General features: G+C 38.4%; 2 protein-coding genes across 3 annotated transcripts; one reads left to right on the plus strand and one right to left on the minus strand.

Moving 5' to 3' along the window:
• Nucleotides 1-94: 94 nt before the first annotated feature.
• On the plus strand, nt 95-6585 carry LOC134882880 (high affinity choline transporter 1-like). The gene is made up of 8 exons (XM_063910888.1): nt 95-1623; nt 1734-1847; nt 2327-2482; nt 3048-3196; nt 3286-3429; nt 3864-4017; nt 4172-4386; nt 4464-6585. Exons 1-8 carry the CDS (start codon nt 1440-1442, stop codon nt 4974-4976), a joined length of 1629 nt encoding a protein of 542 aa, XP_063766958.1. The 5' UTR covers nt 95-1439; the 3' UTR covers nt 4977-6585.
• On the minus strand, nt 5178-17134 carry rab44 (RAB44, member RAS oncogene family). Of its 2 annotated transcripts, XM_063910881.1 has the most exons (9): nt 11501-17134; nt 10709-10779; nt 9048-9118; nt 8805-8942; nt 8641-8722; nt 6991-7105; nt 6442-6540; nt 6262-6338; nt 5178-6147 (listed from the first exon to the last, which is right to left on the minus strand). In XM_063910881.1, the coding sequence occupies exons 1-9, from the start codon at nt 17132-17134 to the stop codon at nt 6060-6062; spliced, it is 6375 nt and encodes a 2124-aa protein (XP_063766951.1). In that variant the 3' UTR covers nt 5178-6059. The 2 variants fall into 2 exon arrangements, with proteins under 2 accessions (XP_063766951.1, XP_063766952.1); XM_063910882.1 differs by lacking the exons at nt 5178-6147; nt 6262-6338; nt 6442-6540; ... (2 more) ...; nt 8805-8942; nt 9048-9118 and adding an exon at nt 9127-10067.
• Nucleotides 17135-17241: the final 107 nt, after the last annotated feature.

Here is a 17241-nt window from a genome sequence, read left to right on the forward strand (position 1 = left end):
GTGAATTATCTGATTAAATAGCAGCAACAAGAGTTATTCTCCTAGTGTAACCAGTGAAGTCAAAACCAATTACTAATATTGAATCTGGTATAATGTCTGTGTCCCCTGATGGAAGAAAAAATCTCTTTTGGGATGTTATGAGGTTATGCAGGTGGCACCATTGTTATGTTCTTCTAACCATTGAAGGACTTGTTGTTCCTGTGGGAACAGTGTTGTCATTGTCAGCGTGGAAACACAAAATGTATCCTGAGGGACACAAATGGAACTACGTGAACATGTAGTCCTCATTCTGCAGATTTTATTAAGCATGAGGCAGGACATAAGAAAAATAATTAGACTAAAGGCCTGTTTTAGTCAGTATAATATACAAGTGGATCTAAAACAAAGATTCAGACAGACAGTAAATGATTGGCAACCTTTTGTTTAAGTAATTTTTTGGGGGAAAAAACATTTCATAGTTCCAGCTTCAAAAAAGGAGAAAGATTTAACGTTTTTCATTTTATTTATTTATTTTTTCTGCAAAGTATTCTTTTACTCCTTTTACTTTAGGTACATTTTCCAGGTCATACTTAAATACCTTTGCATAGGTATAACCTTTTAAATGTAGTACTCATAAACAACAGTATTTTCACGGTGTAGTATTAGATTATAGATTGTAATTGGTGGTCCTACGCAGCTTCACTTATTTAACAAGTGTTCAAGGTCAAATCCAAGGAAGCACCAACACCATCAGATGGGGACAAGGAATGTGTTTTAAAAATAAAAAAAGTTTCCTTTTCTTATTTCATATACAGCATCTTTGTTGGTATAAGAGTTTGAAACACATTGCTTTTTACATAGCTGTTTTTGAAATTTGAAATAATGTAAAAAAAGCTTTGTGTCTTATAAAACCTCTGGTATACAGACTTAAAACTGGCCCTATCTCGTTTGTTCTGTGTTTGACACATCGAAGGACGTTTTCGGAAGTAGCAATTCAGTTTCACAAAGTCTACCACCCTCATTTTAATGAAGACAAGGTAACTAAAATCTTCACAGAAAAATTTCAAGGACACTTCTGTCTACCACAAAGTGTTCATGTAGTAGCATAACATCTTACATCTATCTGCATTATAAGAGGAAACCCCTTTTCCAAATGTCAAGATAATTACCATCTGTAGTTTTTAGCTTTTGCAGTTGGGTTTGAGTTGTTCTCAATCCACACATTTTAATCTTATATTACCTTTTAATATCTGGTCGTGACTGTAAAAGGGAGGTTTAGTACAAGACGTCAATGATGACCTTGACTGTAGTTGACTGACTTTTTAAATGTATCATATCCCATTACAGTGGTCTGTTTAATTGACTGCACGCATCCCCCCATTCCTTGTCTTCAGCTCGGCATGTCTTGATAACTTCCATGCACTTTTCTTGAGTTTGTCGCCACCAGAAAACCCTCCACCATGGCCGTCCATATACCAGGCCTGATAATGATGGTCATCTTCTACCTGCTGGTGTTGGGAGTCGGCATCTGGGCGTCTGTTAAATCGAAAAAGATGGAGAAAAATACCAACAGTGGACAGCTGGAAGTTTCTTTTCTGGCTAACCGGAGGGTGAGCTTGGCGATGGGAGTCTTCTCAATGACGGGTGAGTTTTGCAAGAGCAGACATCATTTGCCTTTCAAACTAGATCTTCCTGACTAGATTTACCAGAGGTATGGATGTTCTGCATGTCTGTATGTTTATTCCCTGCTACAGCTACTTGGGTTGGCGGTGCCTTTATCATTGGAGTTGCAGAGTCGGTTTATGACCCCACAAAGGGACTCATCTGGGCTCTTATTCCTCTGCAAATGTCAGTTTCCTTTATTATTGGTAAGTTCTACAAAATATCATTCAAATCCATATTCAAGCTGATAAAAACCAATATGAGTCCAATGGCTTGTCTAAAATATCTTAACCTTACTCAAGCTACTGTATTATGCATTACAGTGGGCAGAGGTGGAAAGTACTTATTGAAGTATTTTGTCAAACATTACTTTCCATTTTTTCCATTTCCATTTAATGCTACTTTATACGTCTACTACCACTAATTGTTAGCTACTATTTACATTTAAAACAGATGACATTTTAATATGATATAATGGAGTACATTACTACCAATATATTCAAAATCTAAAGTTGTCTTAATATTAACAAACTCCTACAATTAAATATTCTTACATGTACTACAAGAAGGAATAATTGAATATTCCATAATAATTAAACACTTGGAGAAACAAAATAATACAGGCAAGATTCTTTAAATAAATGATACATTTTTGCACCACTATTCTTGCTGTCACTTTGTTAAGGTGGACTGTTCTTTGCAAAGCCAATGCGGGACAATAACTACATCACCATGATGGATCCATTTCAGAAGAAGTATGGGAAAACTCTGACCGCAGTCCTTGCCACTGTCCCATTCATCAGCGAACTGATGTGGGTTCCAGTCACATTGATATCCTTGGGTAACATGAACACTTTGTAACATTTCTCTCCGGGGTTTCAAATCAAGTGTTGTTTAATTTAAAGGTCACCTATTATTCAAAGTCAAATTTTCCATGTCTTTTATACATAAATATGTGCCCCCTCTTTTAAGAGATATATTCTCTCTTTTTGTCTTGATCCATCTATATTTCTGAAAATGAGCTGATCGGATTTTGGCCACTTCGTTACGTCATAATGTTTTTGTGTGCAAGCATTAAGCAATAACCAACCATGGTAACACCCGCCCGTCTTATCACCCAAATCTCCTCCCAGAGCACCATTGTGTTTTTTCAAACCAAACACTTCTCAGAGGGGTGTGGGGAGTAGCAGCTTATTTGTATTTAAAGCTACAGGACAGAATCCCTTTTAAAACAGGGCTGAAACAGAGGTATATGGCATGCGGTAATGCATGATCTGTTTGATATTTCCAGCCAAACACTTCAAAGACATGCTTAGTATATCTCTGACACCTATTATATATTGTTGAAAAAGAGGATAATAGGGGACCTTCAATGTTTTAAGTAGTTTTTTTTTTTCCTCCAATAGGGGTTACTGTTAGCGTTTTCGCAGATCTACCTTTGAGTCTTTGCATCTGGATCTCCTCTGCAGTAGCTATCATCTACACTGTTCTTGGAGGACTCTATTCGATAGTTTTCACCGATGTCGTGCAGCTGTCATTGGTATTTTGTAGCTTGGTGAGTTCAACACTAACACAGCAGTTTTTTCCAATACAATGAATGTAGTTCTCTTCAAAGTTTTACTTTATGATTTTCTCTTTTCACAGTGGCTGTGTGCCCCCTTTGTTCTGGCTAGTGAAGTTTATACTGACATCACTCAAACAGCTCTCAACCACACCAATCAGGCCTCCTGGATTGGCCACATTGAGTCTGATGAAGTGTGGAGATGGATTGATAATTTCCTAGCAATGGTAAGGTGTATATATATATATGATATGTAAAAAGTCATACATTTTGGAGTATTTAATGACGACATGTAATAAAGAAAAATTGGAAAAGCCATCAGATAGATATTATTACTTTTATTAGTAGTATTATTATTTTTTTTGCTTACTTAGTTTAAGCCCAAATATTAAGGTCATTTATTTGATCCAGAAATACGAATGAAATAAGTGCATTAGAGGTTAATAAGTGATATAAGTCAACTTTGGTGGCTTAAGAGAGAAGTGTGTAAAGTTTGAGAAACGTACCAATGCATGCGCACTTGCACTGTGGCTAATGTAGGTGCTGTGTGTTAAAATATGAGAAGCATGCATGTAATAAAATAAGACAGTATCTCTGACTCTGCATTGCTGATTTTTCAAGCACCAAGCAAAAACATAATAAGACTCATTGTGTCTTCAAGAGTGTTGGAAATCTGGCATTTCAAGACTTCCACCAAAGGACTCTTTCATCCAGCTCCACGTCTACAGCTAGGATGATCTGTTTTATAGCGGCAGGTGTCGTCCTCCTTCTTGGAATTCCACCTGTGCTGATCGGTGCTGTTGCAGCCTCAACCGGTAAATCTTACACACTGGACAGCAGCAGTGCAGGGACCATTATTCAGCAGCAATTGACCAATATCTGTGACAGGGTCAGGAAAAAGAACCCTGAATATAAGTGAACCTTCTCAATAGCATCCTAGCTTTACAACATCTTTATCTTATGTCGCAGACTGGAACTCCACCACATATGGTTGTCCTTCTCCGTATGAGCGAGGAGAGGCGGCCATGGTGTTGCCCATAATCCTTCTGCATCTTACCCCAACGGCCATTTTTGTTGTTGGCATGGGAGCCATCGCCGGTGCAGCAATGTCTTCCACTGACTCGTGCCTGTTGGCAGCAACCGCCATCTTCACCACCAACATCTACAAGATCATCAGACATCAGGTACACAAAAAAGGTGGTGAGGAAAGTGTGGTCTTTTTACATTTTTAACTAAATAAATATTTGTTTCTTTTCTCCAGGCATCGCACAGAGAGCTGCAGTGGGTGATTTGCGTCTCCATAGCGGTGGTAGGGATTGTGGGAACTTCCCTCACCTACCTGGACAGCAGCATCTTGGCTTTCTGGATCCTGAGCTCAGATCTGACTTACACCATAATGCTCCCGCAACTCATCTGCGTCCTCTTCATCAGGGTTTCCAACGGCTACGGGGCCACTACAGGCTATGTCGTTGCTATTGTGATGAGAGTTTTGTGTGGAGAACCCGTGTTCAATCTTCCTGTCATCCTGCATTTCCCAGGTTGCACTTGGAAGGACGATGTTTACATTCAGCACTGGCCTTTTAAGACTACTTGCATGCTGTCTGCTTTGATCTCCATTGTGATAATTTCCTATGTGGCTTCATTCCTGTTCAACAAGAATATCCTTCCTGAGAGGTGGGACGTGTTCAAGGTGAAATACCAGAAAACACCAGCAGATGGAGAAAAGGCTGCTGCTCGTAATGAAAATGAACCAATGCTTGAAACAGGTTGCTAATATTACATTTCTATTGACTTAATGTCCTATTTTCTTTTTGTAACATTGTTTTTGTTGTAAATAATGTTCATCAAATACCAATCACTTTTATGATAAGAAAACAAAGAATTCATAAGTAATTACTACATTTCTATTCCTTCTGCACTTCGGCTTCCACACATGGGATTATTAATGATGTCTGCATAAATCGGATACACAATAGAGAGGCCAATACAACTGATTTTTAATGTTCAATAAAATACAAAACACTAACAGATCAAATTTTTATTTTAAATTATTTTTTTATTAGAAAGAAAGTCATGGAAACAAATCCCCCCAAACCAGTTATCTGTTGGTGTTGGTGCTTCCTGGGATTTCACCTAAACACTTGTTAAATAGGTTAAATAGGTGAGGCTACATAGGACGACCAATTACAATCTATAAGCTTTATGACACAAATATTGAAGTAACAGCAGGAACCTGTCACTACACACCACATATATCAACAAAGACGTGTGACAACAGGTTCACATATTATAGTTTTTTTTTAAAGTCACAAAACAAAAAAACAATACCATGAAAATATGCTCATATATTATTATTTTTGTTTCTTTTGAATTTATACATGATTTAGAATTGTAAAAAAGCAAATATATTTAAATACATTCCTCTTTATGTGATAAGTATTTCCTGGATCACTTACAACTATTCATTGCGCTGCCTCTAAAGAAATCCCACAACAGCTTTGCAGTTTAGTATATACTGTACATGAAGCATATCAAAAAGCACTATCAAAATACACTGTTGCTGGAACATTAATAAGCTTATCTGAAAATAATTTTCCGTATATTTTATGCCACAGAATGTTCTTTACTCTTAAATGATCGTCTTAATCACTAATGTACTTTGAGGCTTGGTAGAAATAATTAAATAGCTATTGTGGAAAGCAAACTTAACATCTGTATAAAATCAATACAATTTCTAATAAAACTGAAGAAATAATTCAATATGTTTTAGTTGTGACCAAACACAGAAACACTCTAAAGAGAGGGTACAGTGTTTGCACTGTGTGGAGGAATTCTGCTCTGCAGAAACGCATCTTGTTCAGCAACACCCTGAGGATTTTTTCTGAGGGGGATCTTTGTGTAACACCATGGCTTCCTCTCTTGTGTCGTGTTTTTGACTCAACATCCTGTCAGCAACAACACAAATAGTGTCATGTTGGCAATAAACATTACAACACAAATCATTTGAAAGGACATGTACTTAATATAGGTATGGTAAACAGGAAAGTGATATGTGTTACCTGGCCACAGTTTCCAAGCCCTGAACAACGTTTTCCCCCGTGACGGCGCTGCACTCCATGAATTCAAAGTTATATTCCTGTGAAAGCAAACCTGCTGTTTTAATGGGAATGCTTAATCATTTAAAACAACCACATGATTGAGTTTTTGTCTGAGCTAAAAGTGTATGAGCATGTCCAAACCTTAGCAAGAATCTCCGCCTCATGAGTTTTAACCTGCCGCTCTGTACGATCACTCTTATTGCCCACAAGTAAAATGTTCACGTCTTCTGCAGCCCCTTCCTGCAAAACAAAGATTAGATTTATTATTGTTTGGATTTAATCAAACTCTCTACAGTCCAATCTGACTTTTAGTGCTCTAAGTCCAATAAATAATCTTTATTAAACCAAGTTTTATTTTGTTTGCTCCACATAAGTAACTGTGTACTGATATGATATCCTTTTCTAATAGCAATATTGGACGTCAAAGAATTGTTGATGCATATTTGGCATTTTAATAACATAGATGTCATCGACGTAGATTTTGATTGTTGTTACTGTAAGTATGTGCTGCTGTTTAAATAGAGAATTCACCATGTTTGTATTTTCTAGTTTTAGAATATATTCAGATTAGATTTTGAATTTATATAATAAATAATATAAGAGCAAAATTATGGCCTTGGATAAATACCCAACGTTTCCAAGAAAGAAACATGAACCTGAGCTATGAACAAAGCGAGTATAATAACATACCTGAATACAGTTTGCCCAGTAGCTAACTGCTGAAAAAGTTGCAGACGAAGTGATGTCATACATTAACAGAAATGCGTGGGCCTTGTGGAAAATCTGCCTTGTGATGCTGTGAAACCTTTAGAATCAGAAAGCATGTAATCAGACACAGACACATTTTTTAAAATCAGAAGAGGCCACTCAGATCCACACACACTAATCTGTGACTGAACAGCCCCAAGGTGTTTAGGAGTGGACCTCTAACAGTTTAATGATACTTCTCAGTTGAGTATTCAGAGTCCTTCCTCATAGCATTCTGCACATTTTTTTTTTTGAAAGAGAGTGGTTGCACAATTACCACCTCAAAGAAAAAACATACAAAGCAAGTTGAGTCGATATGTTTCTCCAACAACGTCATTATTGTTACCATTCCTGTTCCACTAATTTCTACCTGCTCAACACTGCGGGAGTGTGTGAAACCAGTTCAATAACAAGTTACAACCTGGCCTGAGGGAGACATGTCATGTTTTGAGCCGATCACCTGGCACACGTTCAGACGCCTGCTGTCTGTGGTAACTCAGATTTGCAGTTTCCGAGTCTGCTCTATAATAGCAAGTGCTCATCAAAAGTCTTGGCCTACTGCCAAGGTGTATCCACCAAAACTTTCCAATATTCGGGCCATCATAAACCACAAAATTATACTCTGAACCTTTGACAGTGATGCCTCCCTCTCAGATAATGATGTCTAGCTTTCCTACAAAAGAGCAAGCACAGTGCGTACCCACAGCAAACATCTGGAGAAGCTCGTGAGCTGCATATTCCCCTCTTCTCGTTAGGGTGCAAGAAGTAACATCTTCACAAATTCTACGTATAGCGTGAAGGCTCTGCAATTCTTTTTGTAACTAGTCATGACACAAAAAGCCTACCGAAAAAAATTACTTGAATTAAGAAGAAAATGAATGTATTGATTTTAACTATTCTCCTGAGACTATTATGAATTTTCAGAAGAATATTAAAAATGAATACTTAATTTTTTTAAACCATAAACAATTCATTTTAATTGCCTGAGGAACAGGTGTTCCTAAACTTTTACATTTGAATAAACATTATCCAGTCAAATCTTATTATTTACAAGATATTTAACCTTCTCAACTTAATATACTATAAAACATGTATTGTTAAAGCTGCTGTAACTGAAAGTGTACCTCATCATATGGTCAGGGAAATTTTAACTCCTCACAGATATCTTTCATATAAAGCAGGGTTATCGGCATTAGACATATAAAATGTTAACTTTATACTTCAAGTATTGATGGAGCTCTAACCACTATGACAATTCATGCATATTACAAGTGAGTCTCCCAGACACTTACTTCTCTTAAATCTCTTCTTCAAATTTCAAACTTCTATTTATGAAAGCTTGGATAGGCCAATTCATTTATTCTTTTCTCACAGCAGCTTCTGAATGCAACCACATTTACCTACACAGGGAAAGTTCGACAGGACCCACAAAACCCATGTGTTAATGCTGGCTGTAGTTTGTGGTAACCATAGTAGATTTCCTATTTATTCTGACACATGAATTCTTCACAATTGAAAAGTGAATTCACTTAGTGCATACATATGATTACTTGATACAATTGGCTCAAAAATGTACTGTAAAGAAAAACATACCTTTCTTGTCCCGCTGTATCCCACAGCTGTAGCACCACAAGCTTTCCATCCACTACCACAGTCCAAGTGCAGGAATCAAGTCCTACAAAATGTGTATATGTAACATTATTCTGTATATTTACACACATTTATGATATTATAGTAGGATAAGGACCAGATCTTACCAACAGAGGCGGGTAAATCCAAAGAAAACTTTCCACTTTGAGCTCTTTTCATGAAGGAGGTTTTTCCCACGCTGCTGTCTCCAACCATCATCACATTGTAAGCGTTTGATTTAAGATCTGCTATCCTGGGAATACCCTCTGAAAACAAAAACATGATTGGCATTATATTTATTTATCTCCATATTAAACTCCTCCCTCTCATTATGTTTAACAGCTGTGTGTAAGTATTAATGCTCTGTTTACCCAGGGAAAACTTCTGTTGTCTCTCCTGACCCAGCCCAACTTCAGTATAAAGAGGTTGAACGGTCTTCTCACTGTTGAACAGAGGACAATAACAACGTTAAACAACACACAGAATATACACTATATAGACAAAAGTATTGGGACACCTACAAATTACACCCAAATGCCAAATCCTTAGGCATTGATATGATGTTGGTCTCCCCTTTGCAGCTATAAACAGCTTCCACACTTCTGGGAAGGCTTTCTCTAAGATCTTGGAGTGTGTCCAATTTTTGCCCATTCATCCAGAAGAGCGTTTGTGAGCTCAGACACTGATGTTGGACGAGAGGGCCTGGCTCGCAGTCACCGTTCTATTTCATCCCAAGGGTGTTCAATGTGGTTAAGGTCAGGGCTCTGTGTGGGCCAGTCAAGTTCTTCAACACCAAACTCATCCAACCATGCCTTTATGGACCCTGCTTTGTGCACTGGGGCACAGTCATGCTGGAGCAAAAAAGGGCCTTCCCCAAACTGTTTCCACAAAGTTGGAAGCATATAATTGTCCAGAATGACTTGAAGCATTAAGAATCCCGTTCACTGGAACTAAGGGGCCTAGGCGAACCCCACAAAAACAACCCCCCATATACGAGAGTGCCCCAATATTTCTGTCTATATAGTGTACATTAGCATACCAAAGGTCCGTCACATTTTTTATTCTCAGACAGCGGCATCCCCTGGCAAAATAAATAATCACGTTAAATAAATATTAGAAATGAATACAATACAAGGATGTGGTCAAGGTTTCTTTCATTGTCATAGGAAACTATCTTGAATTAAAGGAATTTCCGCAAAAAAGAAAGACATGTGAGAAGCAGTAGCAGACATGTTAAAAATACACCCCTCCAGGAAATGCATACTTAAATAATTTACAAGCCTATAAACCGACTTCTCAATTTACATGCCTACAACTGAACACACAATAATAACATCCACCCTACCTTATAGCCCTGAGCTCTATCCGTGTGTCTGTCCTCCATTAGGTGGCTGTCAAAAAGTTAATCTTTAATTTATGTGCTTGATTTTCTGTTTGTTCTTATTACTTCCTCTAGACTTGTTATCAGTTATGAAGCTACATGCAAATCAACAATGCTGCCACTTTACTGATGACTCAAATCTGCTTGTATGGGGTTTGTAGCTTGCTGCAGATTCCCTGTGCATGAGGATTGATGTAGATGATTCAAAGGAAACATAACTTCAACAGGTACATTTAAGGTTTCATTTTGAATAGGAGACTGATGATATGGCTTTGTTCTGAATGCTAACTGTATTTGTTTGCTAATTCAACTCTATGGTCTCACAATGTTTTTACTGGTAAAGGAAAACATTGCTTTACTAGAATATACTGTATCTGATGTTGTTCAGTTTGGAGAACACTGACAATTATATTTCTGAGGTTATAGGTTGATTTTTGCTATGAATGTACAGTATTTATCTATTGCAATCCGATGTGCCTGTGAATTAAATTAAATATGTAATAATTTTACACATGTTTACAATGTTTATATGAATGTAGCTTCATATCTGGTAGTCAACCAGGAAGATCAAAACTGTGTTGTGCTTAGCTCATCAGAGGGACAAGCCTTTGGAGGCTCTTTTATATTTCTGTTCCTCAGCGCCAGACTTACCTCACAGGCCTTGGGGCATTTCCTTCCTTTAAAGTGCTGATGTACGATGGTTTCTTCTCACTTTCATCAGCCTGCACAGACAAAGCATCCCAATCACAAGGTGACAGCAGGGGAGATTTAAATTTGAATGCAGAACTAATATTACATCTCTGGCATTTTGATTGTTTTATAAATGACAAAAGAAGAATCTTCATTCGTTATCATAAGATCTGCTCATCCAACAATTGAAGTAATGTATATTGTTTATCTAACAATGTTATGGTTCAAATAGGAGAATGACATGTTATAGAAAGGAATAGTTACAGGGCCTTTTGTATACTGTATATACAGTATATAAAAAATGCTATTTTTATTCATAAATGTTTCTTACAAGTTACATATTTTGTTGTTAAAAGTAAATACAAAAAATGCTTTATGAAGTACACTCCACCATTAAGATCAAGACAAATGATACCGGTTTATGTTCTCCTTTTCAGAATGTGAAACATGCCGTGTAGACCGCGTGTTCCTCATTTTATTTCACTGACTCATTTTGTTCTCGAAACAAAGACTTAACCAGCATGCAAGAGGAGTTATGCAAACAGGAGGTTCAACACAACATTCAATAACAGTGTAAAATAACAAATGTCCATTAATTCACTTCAAGTTAAAGGCACATTAAAAATACATGATAAAGCTGCACAATGTTTAGAAAAGTCCACAAAGGAACGGATGATAACTAGTAAACACTCAAAATTAAAGATTCCTAGAAAATGTTTGTTTGTAAAAAAAGGAAACCTCTCTGTTGCTTACCTCTGACATTTGGTCCAGGCTCAAAGATTCTTCCCTCAGCTCTTCAGGTGTCTTGATGGCACTTTCATCTGTGTTACTCCTGACATCGCTCTCATGTTGTGTGTCTTGTATTTTGTCTGTACTTGCAGTTTGGTTTTCATATTTTTTGAGTCCATGTGCCTTCCGGCTAGATCCCATTTTTCTTCTCCTCCCACCAGAAGCTGTTTCAGACGTTAAATCTTCTTTTGGGGAAGTGGATAGTACTGCAGGAGAAGAATTGGGAGTGTGTTCATGCTCTGTTTCTATGTGTTGACCTTGAGGAACAGGATTCCCTTCAAATGTCTGGTGAAGTTGTAAGTGAGAGTCAACAGTCTGGCTGTACTCCACAGTTTCAGATACATCTCCTTTCCTTTGCTCAGAGCCAGTGTCTTTGTGTTTTAGGTTAAGCAGAAGCTCATCTTCTGTGATGTATTGGAAATGTTCACTCTTTACATCTCCAACATTGGTCGCAGTCTCTGTTGCTTCATTATCCAAATCCTGTTTCTGATGCAAGTCTTCCCTTTTGTTTCGGGATCCAAGATTCCTGCGGGTTGAACCCATCTTTCTCCTCCTGTTTGGACTTGGATTATTCATCTCTACCTCAGTGGGGTTGTCCAACTGTTGTTTACTATGCCGGGCACCGATATGTTCATCTTCCGCCCCTTCTCTTACCACAGATGTCAATATTTCCCAATTTGCCACAACAGGCGCTTCCTCTGATTTCAAAGTTTGGTCCTGTATTATGCTTTCACTCTTTTGCCTTTCCTCATCATTTTGCATACTCTGTGTGGTCTCACAAAAAGACACAAGGCTTTCTCCTGTGATACCTGGGTTTCCATTCTCTTCAGTATTTTCAGACAGTAAAGGATTGTGGATTTGCCTCTCAGTGGTTGTAAAATCATCTACTTGCGGTAAATGCCTGTCCCTTTCATCAGCTACATGAACAAACTTAGCAGGATGACCAAATTCTTCATTGCAGGAGGAAAATTGTTCTGAAAGCAGAGCCTTTGAATTATCTATGTCTGATAATACGTTTACCTGTATGCTCTCCAAGTCAGAGCTTGGTATGTTTTGTCTAGTGTTGTGCACTGTGCTGGTTTCATTGACTTCCTCTTCTTTATTCATAGGACTTTGTGATGATTTTGCGTTTTCACTCTGTGATACCTCTGCAGTCATAATCATAGGTAACTCTTCTAGTCCTTCTATCTTGCAAAGATTTCTCATGACAGCTTCTGTTTTAAAGTCACTTTCTTCTGTTTCATCACTCTTTTCCTCTGGTTTCCTATTTAGTTGGATCCGGCGAGTAGAGCCCATCTTTCTCCTCTTCTGTTTGGATCTTCCCTGCACATCTTCACTGTGGTCTGAATCAGATTTTTTCACTTTTTGATGGCTGGACATCTCAATTCCTGCAAACACATCCACAGCTGGCTCTGCTCTGAAGTTTTCCTCAAGACCAATGTGAAATGGAGCCAAAGTGTCTGTTTCGTTCTTTGTCATCTTTTCTGAAACACTGATTTCTTGGGTTTTGTGTTCGGTCTTCAAAGGATCTTCAGATTGTTCTCCATCTGCATCCTGTGTGGAAACATTTATATACATTGAACTCTCCATTCCTGGATTAAAGTCTTTTGCTGTGACATCGGCCACCGTTGGTGATGTATCATTTGTCTGTTTCACATTCATGTCTTTGTCACAAGATAAAGCTTCAGAGCTTTGTACCTGAAAAGTCTCTTCTTGCTCAAGAACATCAAAAGCAAGTGGCCGTGAGGGGACATTGTCACCATGATATGAACTACTTTGTATGTATGATTCATCTTTCCAAAGTGAGACTTCTGGTGGTTCTGTCCAGTCCATTTTAACTGTGTCACATCCTGCAAGCTGGCTTACATTTTCAGTCTCTTTTTGTTTATTTTTTTCCTCATCAACATCCTTATTGGATTTGACAAAGTCATCATTGCTAAGGCTTAAATTAATGTCTGTTTTCATAATTGCACTGTTGTCCTTCTCATTATGTGACAAAATGATGCCTTCCTCTAACGTGTTAACCGCGTCATTTACATTTGAACTTAAGTCTAGGTCTGACTTCTTTTTTAATTCTTCCTGCTTTATTGTCTCTGTTAATAATGACATTTTTGTAGTGTCCTTGATGTGCAGGGGTCCTTTGTTTCTTCGGCTTGATCCAAATTTCCTTCGGTTCCCTGTGGGGTTTGTACTCTGAGAAATGTCCAGAGAAGGGGAGTCTATAAGAGCCTTAATATCTGATTGCTGTGTTTGAAAAGAAGATGTGTCCACTTTAATTGAGGAGTTATCAATTTGCTCTTTTTGTTCACCATTTGTAGACTCTTTCTCTTCTGATGATGCAAATACTGCTGGCACGACACTGCATTCAGGTTCTGTATGCTCTCTGAGGTCTTGTTTTTGTGTGGTTATCTCTGATGTGATAGAGGATTCTATTTCTTCTGGAGTCAGGGAGTCAGAGGGAGGAGATTTTTCTGATTGCACAGTTTGTAAAGAGGATTTACTTTCCTCCATTTCAGGAAGGAAGAGTTCTTTCACTTCCTCATGACCCTTTGGTTCAGCACTTATCATCATACCATATTCTACTTGGCCTTCAATCTCATTCACCTCACCTAGAGCAGAGTCTACGCTTGCAATGTTACTGATCTGTGGTTCCTCGGTCACCTGAGATTCACTCATCAATAATACTTCTCCTGTTGTTTCATGGGGCAACTCAGCAACCGTGTCCCTGTCATGCTGTCTTCCTTTTTTTCTACGGCTAGACCCCAGTTTTCTTCTGTTCCCAATGGGGTTCAAGTCAAGGCTTTGCTGTGGTTGGGAGTCAGAAGTAGCAGTTAAACCTGATAGCACAGTTTGTAAAGAGGATTCACCCTCCATTTCAGAGAAGAGTCCTTCCGTTTCCTCATGACCCTTTGGTTCAGCACTTGATTTTATATCAAACTCTACTTTGCCTTCAATCTCATTCACCTGACCTAGAGCAGAGTCGACTCCTTCAGAGTCACTAATCTGTTGTTCCTTGGAATCATAAACATGATCAGCCTCATTTTTCTGCTCCAAATCCTCAAAGATGCTTTCTTCATTAAGATTCTTATCCTGTTTGTTGTCAATAAGTGACATTTTCTGATTGGTAGGAGAATCATCAGGTCTTCTCACAACCATCTCCCATTGGGTCATCTCTCTGATTTCAGTTGGGTCCATTGAGTTACCAGGAATTATTTCAGACTTTTCTGTGACAGCATGAATCGCATAGTCAGATGAGAAATCAATTTGAGGCATTTCTTGAGTTTCTGTTGGCTTAAACTCCTGTTCATGCAGCGTGTTTACATCATCCTCTGACTGATGACCACCTTTGACTTCAGATACGTTGAACCACTCATTTGTTTCCTCAATTGCCGTAGACTCCTCTTTTGATAATACAAATGCTTCTTGTGCAACATTGCAATCAGGTTCTGTGATCTCTCTGAGGTCTTGTTTTTCTGTAGTTATCTCTGATGTGATAGAGGACTCATTATCTTCTGATGTTTCCTGAGACTCACTCATCAAATTGTCGGTCTGTACATTTTCATCGTGCCTGAACAATACCGTGTCATTCTCATTTTCCTTGCTGTCTTTTTCTGTTATAGTGCAAACATTTGGGAATTCTTCCTCTGGCATCTCCCCAACATTTGATTGGTCAATTGTCTGTTGATCTTTTGTTAAACTTGCATGTAAATTTGAACCAGTAAGTTCAAAGATGCCAACAAGTGAATCCTCTTTAATTTGATTCGCAACATATTCAGCTGGAGCTGTGTCAAATATTTCCATTCCCTTCAACATGGTTTCCTCTGTTTGTTCCTGCAGTACTGGCTCTAATGGAAATGACATTTCTGTTTCAAGATATTTATTTTCCGGGGTGTTTCCAGCGACTTCTCCTGTTGTCTCATGGGGCAACTCAGCAACCGTGTCCTTGTCATGCTGTCTTCCTTTTTTTCTACGGCTAGACCCCAGTTTTCTTCTGTTCCCAATGGGGTTCAAGTCAAGGCTTTGCTGTGGTTGGGAGTCAGAAGTAGCAGTTAAACCTGATTGCACAGTTTGTAAAGAGGATTCACCCTCCATTTCAGAGAAGAGTCCTTCCGTTTCCTCATGACCCTTTGGTTCAGCACTTGATTTTATTTCAAACTCTACTTTGCCTTCAATCTCATTCACCTGACCTAGAGCAGAGTCGACTCCTTCAGAGTCACTAATCTGTTGTTCCTTGGAATCATAAACATGATCAGCCTCATTTTTCTGCTCCAAATCCTCAAAGATGCTTTCTTCATTAAGATTCTTATCCTGTTTGTTGTCAAGAAGTGACATTTTCTGATTGGTAGGAGAATCATCAGGTATTTTCACAACCATCTCCCATTGGGTCATCTCTCTGATTTCAGTTGGGTCCATTGAGTTACCAGGAATTATTTCAAACTTTTCTGTGACAGCATGAATCGCATAGTCAGATGAGAAATCAATTTGAGGCATTTCTTGAGTTTCTGTTGGCTTAACCTCCTGTTCATGCAGTGTGTTTACATCATCCTCTGACTGATGACCACCTTTGACTTCAGATACGTTGAACCACTCATTTGTTTCCTCAATTGCCGTAGACTCCTCTTTTGATAATACAAATGCTTCTTGTGCAACATTGCAATCAGGTTCTGTGATCTCTCTGAGGTCTTGTTTTTCTGTAGTTATCTCTGATGTGATAGAGGACTCATTATCTTCTGATGTTTCCTGAGACTCACTCATCAAATAGTCGGTCTGTACATTTTCATCGTGCCTGAACAATACCGTGTCATTCTCATTTTCCTTGCTGTCTTTTTCTGTTATAGTGCAAACATTTGGGAATTCTTCCTCTGGCATCTCCCCAACATTTGATTGGTCAATTGTCTGTTGATCTTTTGTTAAACTTGCATGTAAATTTGAACCAGTAAGTTCAAAGATGCCAACAAGTGAATCCTCTTTAATTTGATTCGCAACATATTCAGCTGGAGCTGTGTCAAATATTTCCATTCCCTTCAACATGGTTTCCTCTGTTTGTTCCTGCACTACTGGCTCTAATGGAAATGACATTTCTGTTTCAAGATATTTATTTTCCGGGGTGTTTCCAGCAACTTCTCCTGTTGTCTCATGGGGCAACTCAGCAACCGTGTCCTTGTCATGCTGTCTTCCTTTTTTTCTACGGCTAGACCCCAGTTTTCTTCTGTTCCCAACGGGGTTCAAGTCAAGGCTTTGCTGTGGTTGGGAGTCAGAAGTAGCAGTTAAACCTGATTGCACAGTTTGTAAAGAGGATTCACCCTCCATTTCAGAGAAGGTTCCTTCTGTTTCCTCATGACCCTTTGGTTCAGCACTTGATTTTATTTCAAACTCTACTTTGCCTTCAATCTCATTCACCTGACCTAGAGCAGAGTCGACTCCTTCAGAGTCACTGATCTGTTGTTCCTTGGAATCATAAACATGATCAGCCTCATTTTTCTGCTCCAAATCCTCAAAGATGCTTTCTTCATTAAGATTCTTATCCTGTTTGTTGTCAAGAAGTGACATTTTCTGATTGGTAGGAGAATCATCAGGTATTTCACAACCATCTCCCATTGGGTCATCTCTCTGATTTCAGTTGGGTCCATTGAGTTACCAGGAATTATTTCAAACTTTTCTGTGACAGCATGAATCGCATAGTCAGATGAGAAATCAATTTGAGG

The sequence above is a fragment of the Eleginops maclovinus genome, chromosome 20, assembly GCF_036324505.1.
Source record: "Eleginops maclovinus isolate JMC-PN-2008 ecotype Puerto Natales chromosome 20, JC_Emac_rtc_rv5, whole genome shotgun sequence".
Taxonomy (NCBI): Eukaryota; Metazoa; Chordata; class Actinopteri; order Perciformes; family Eleginopidae; genus Eleginops; species Eleginops maclovinus.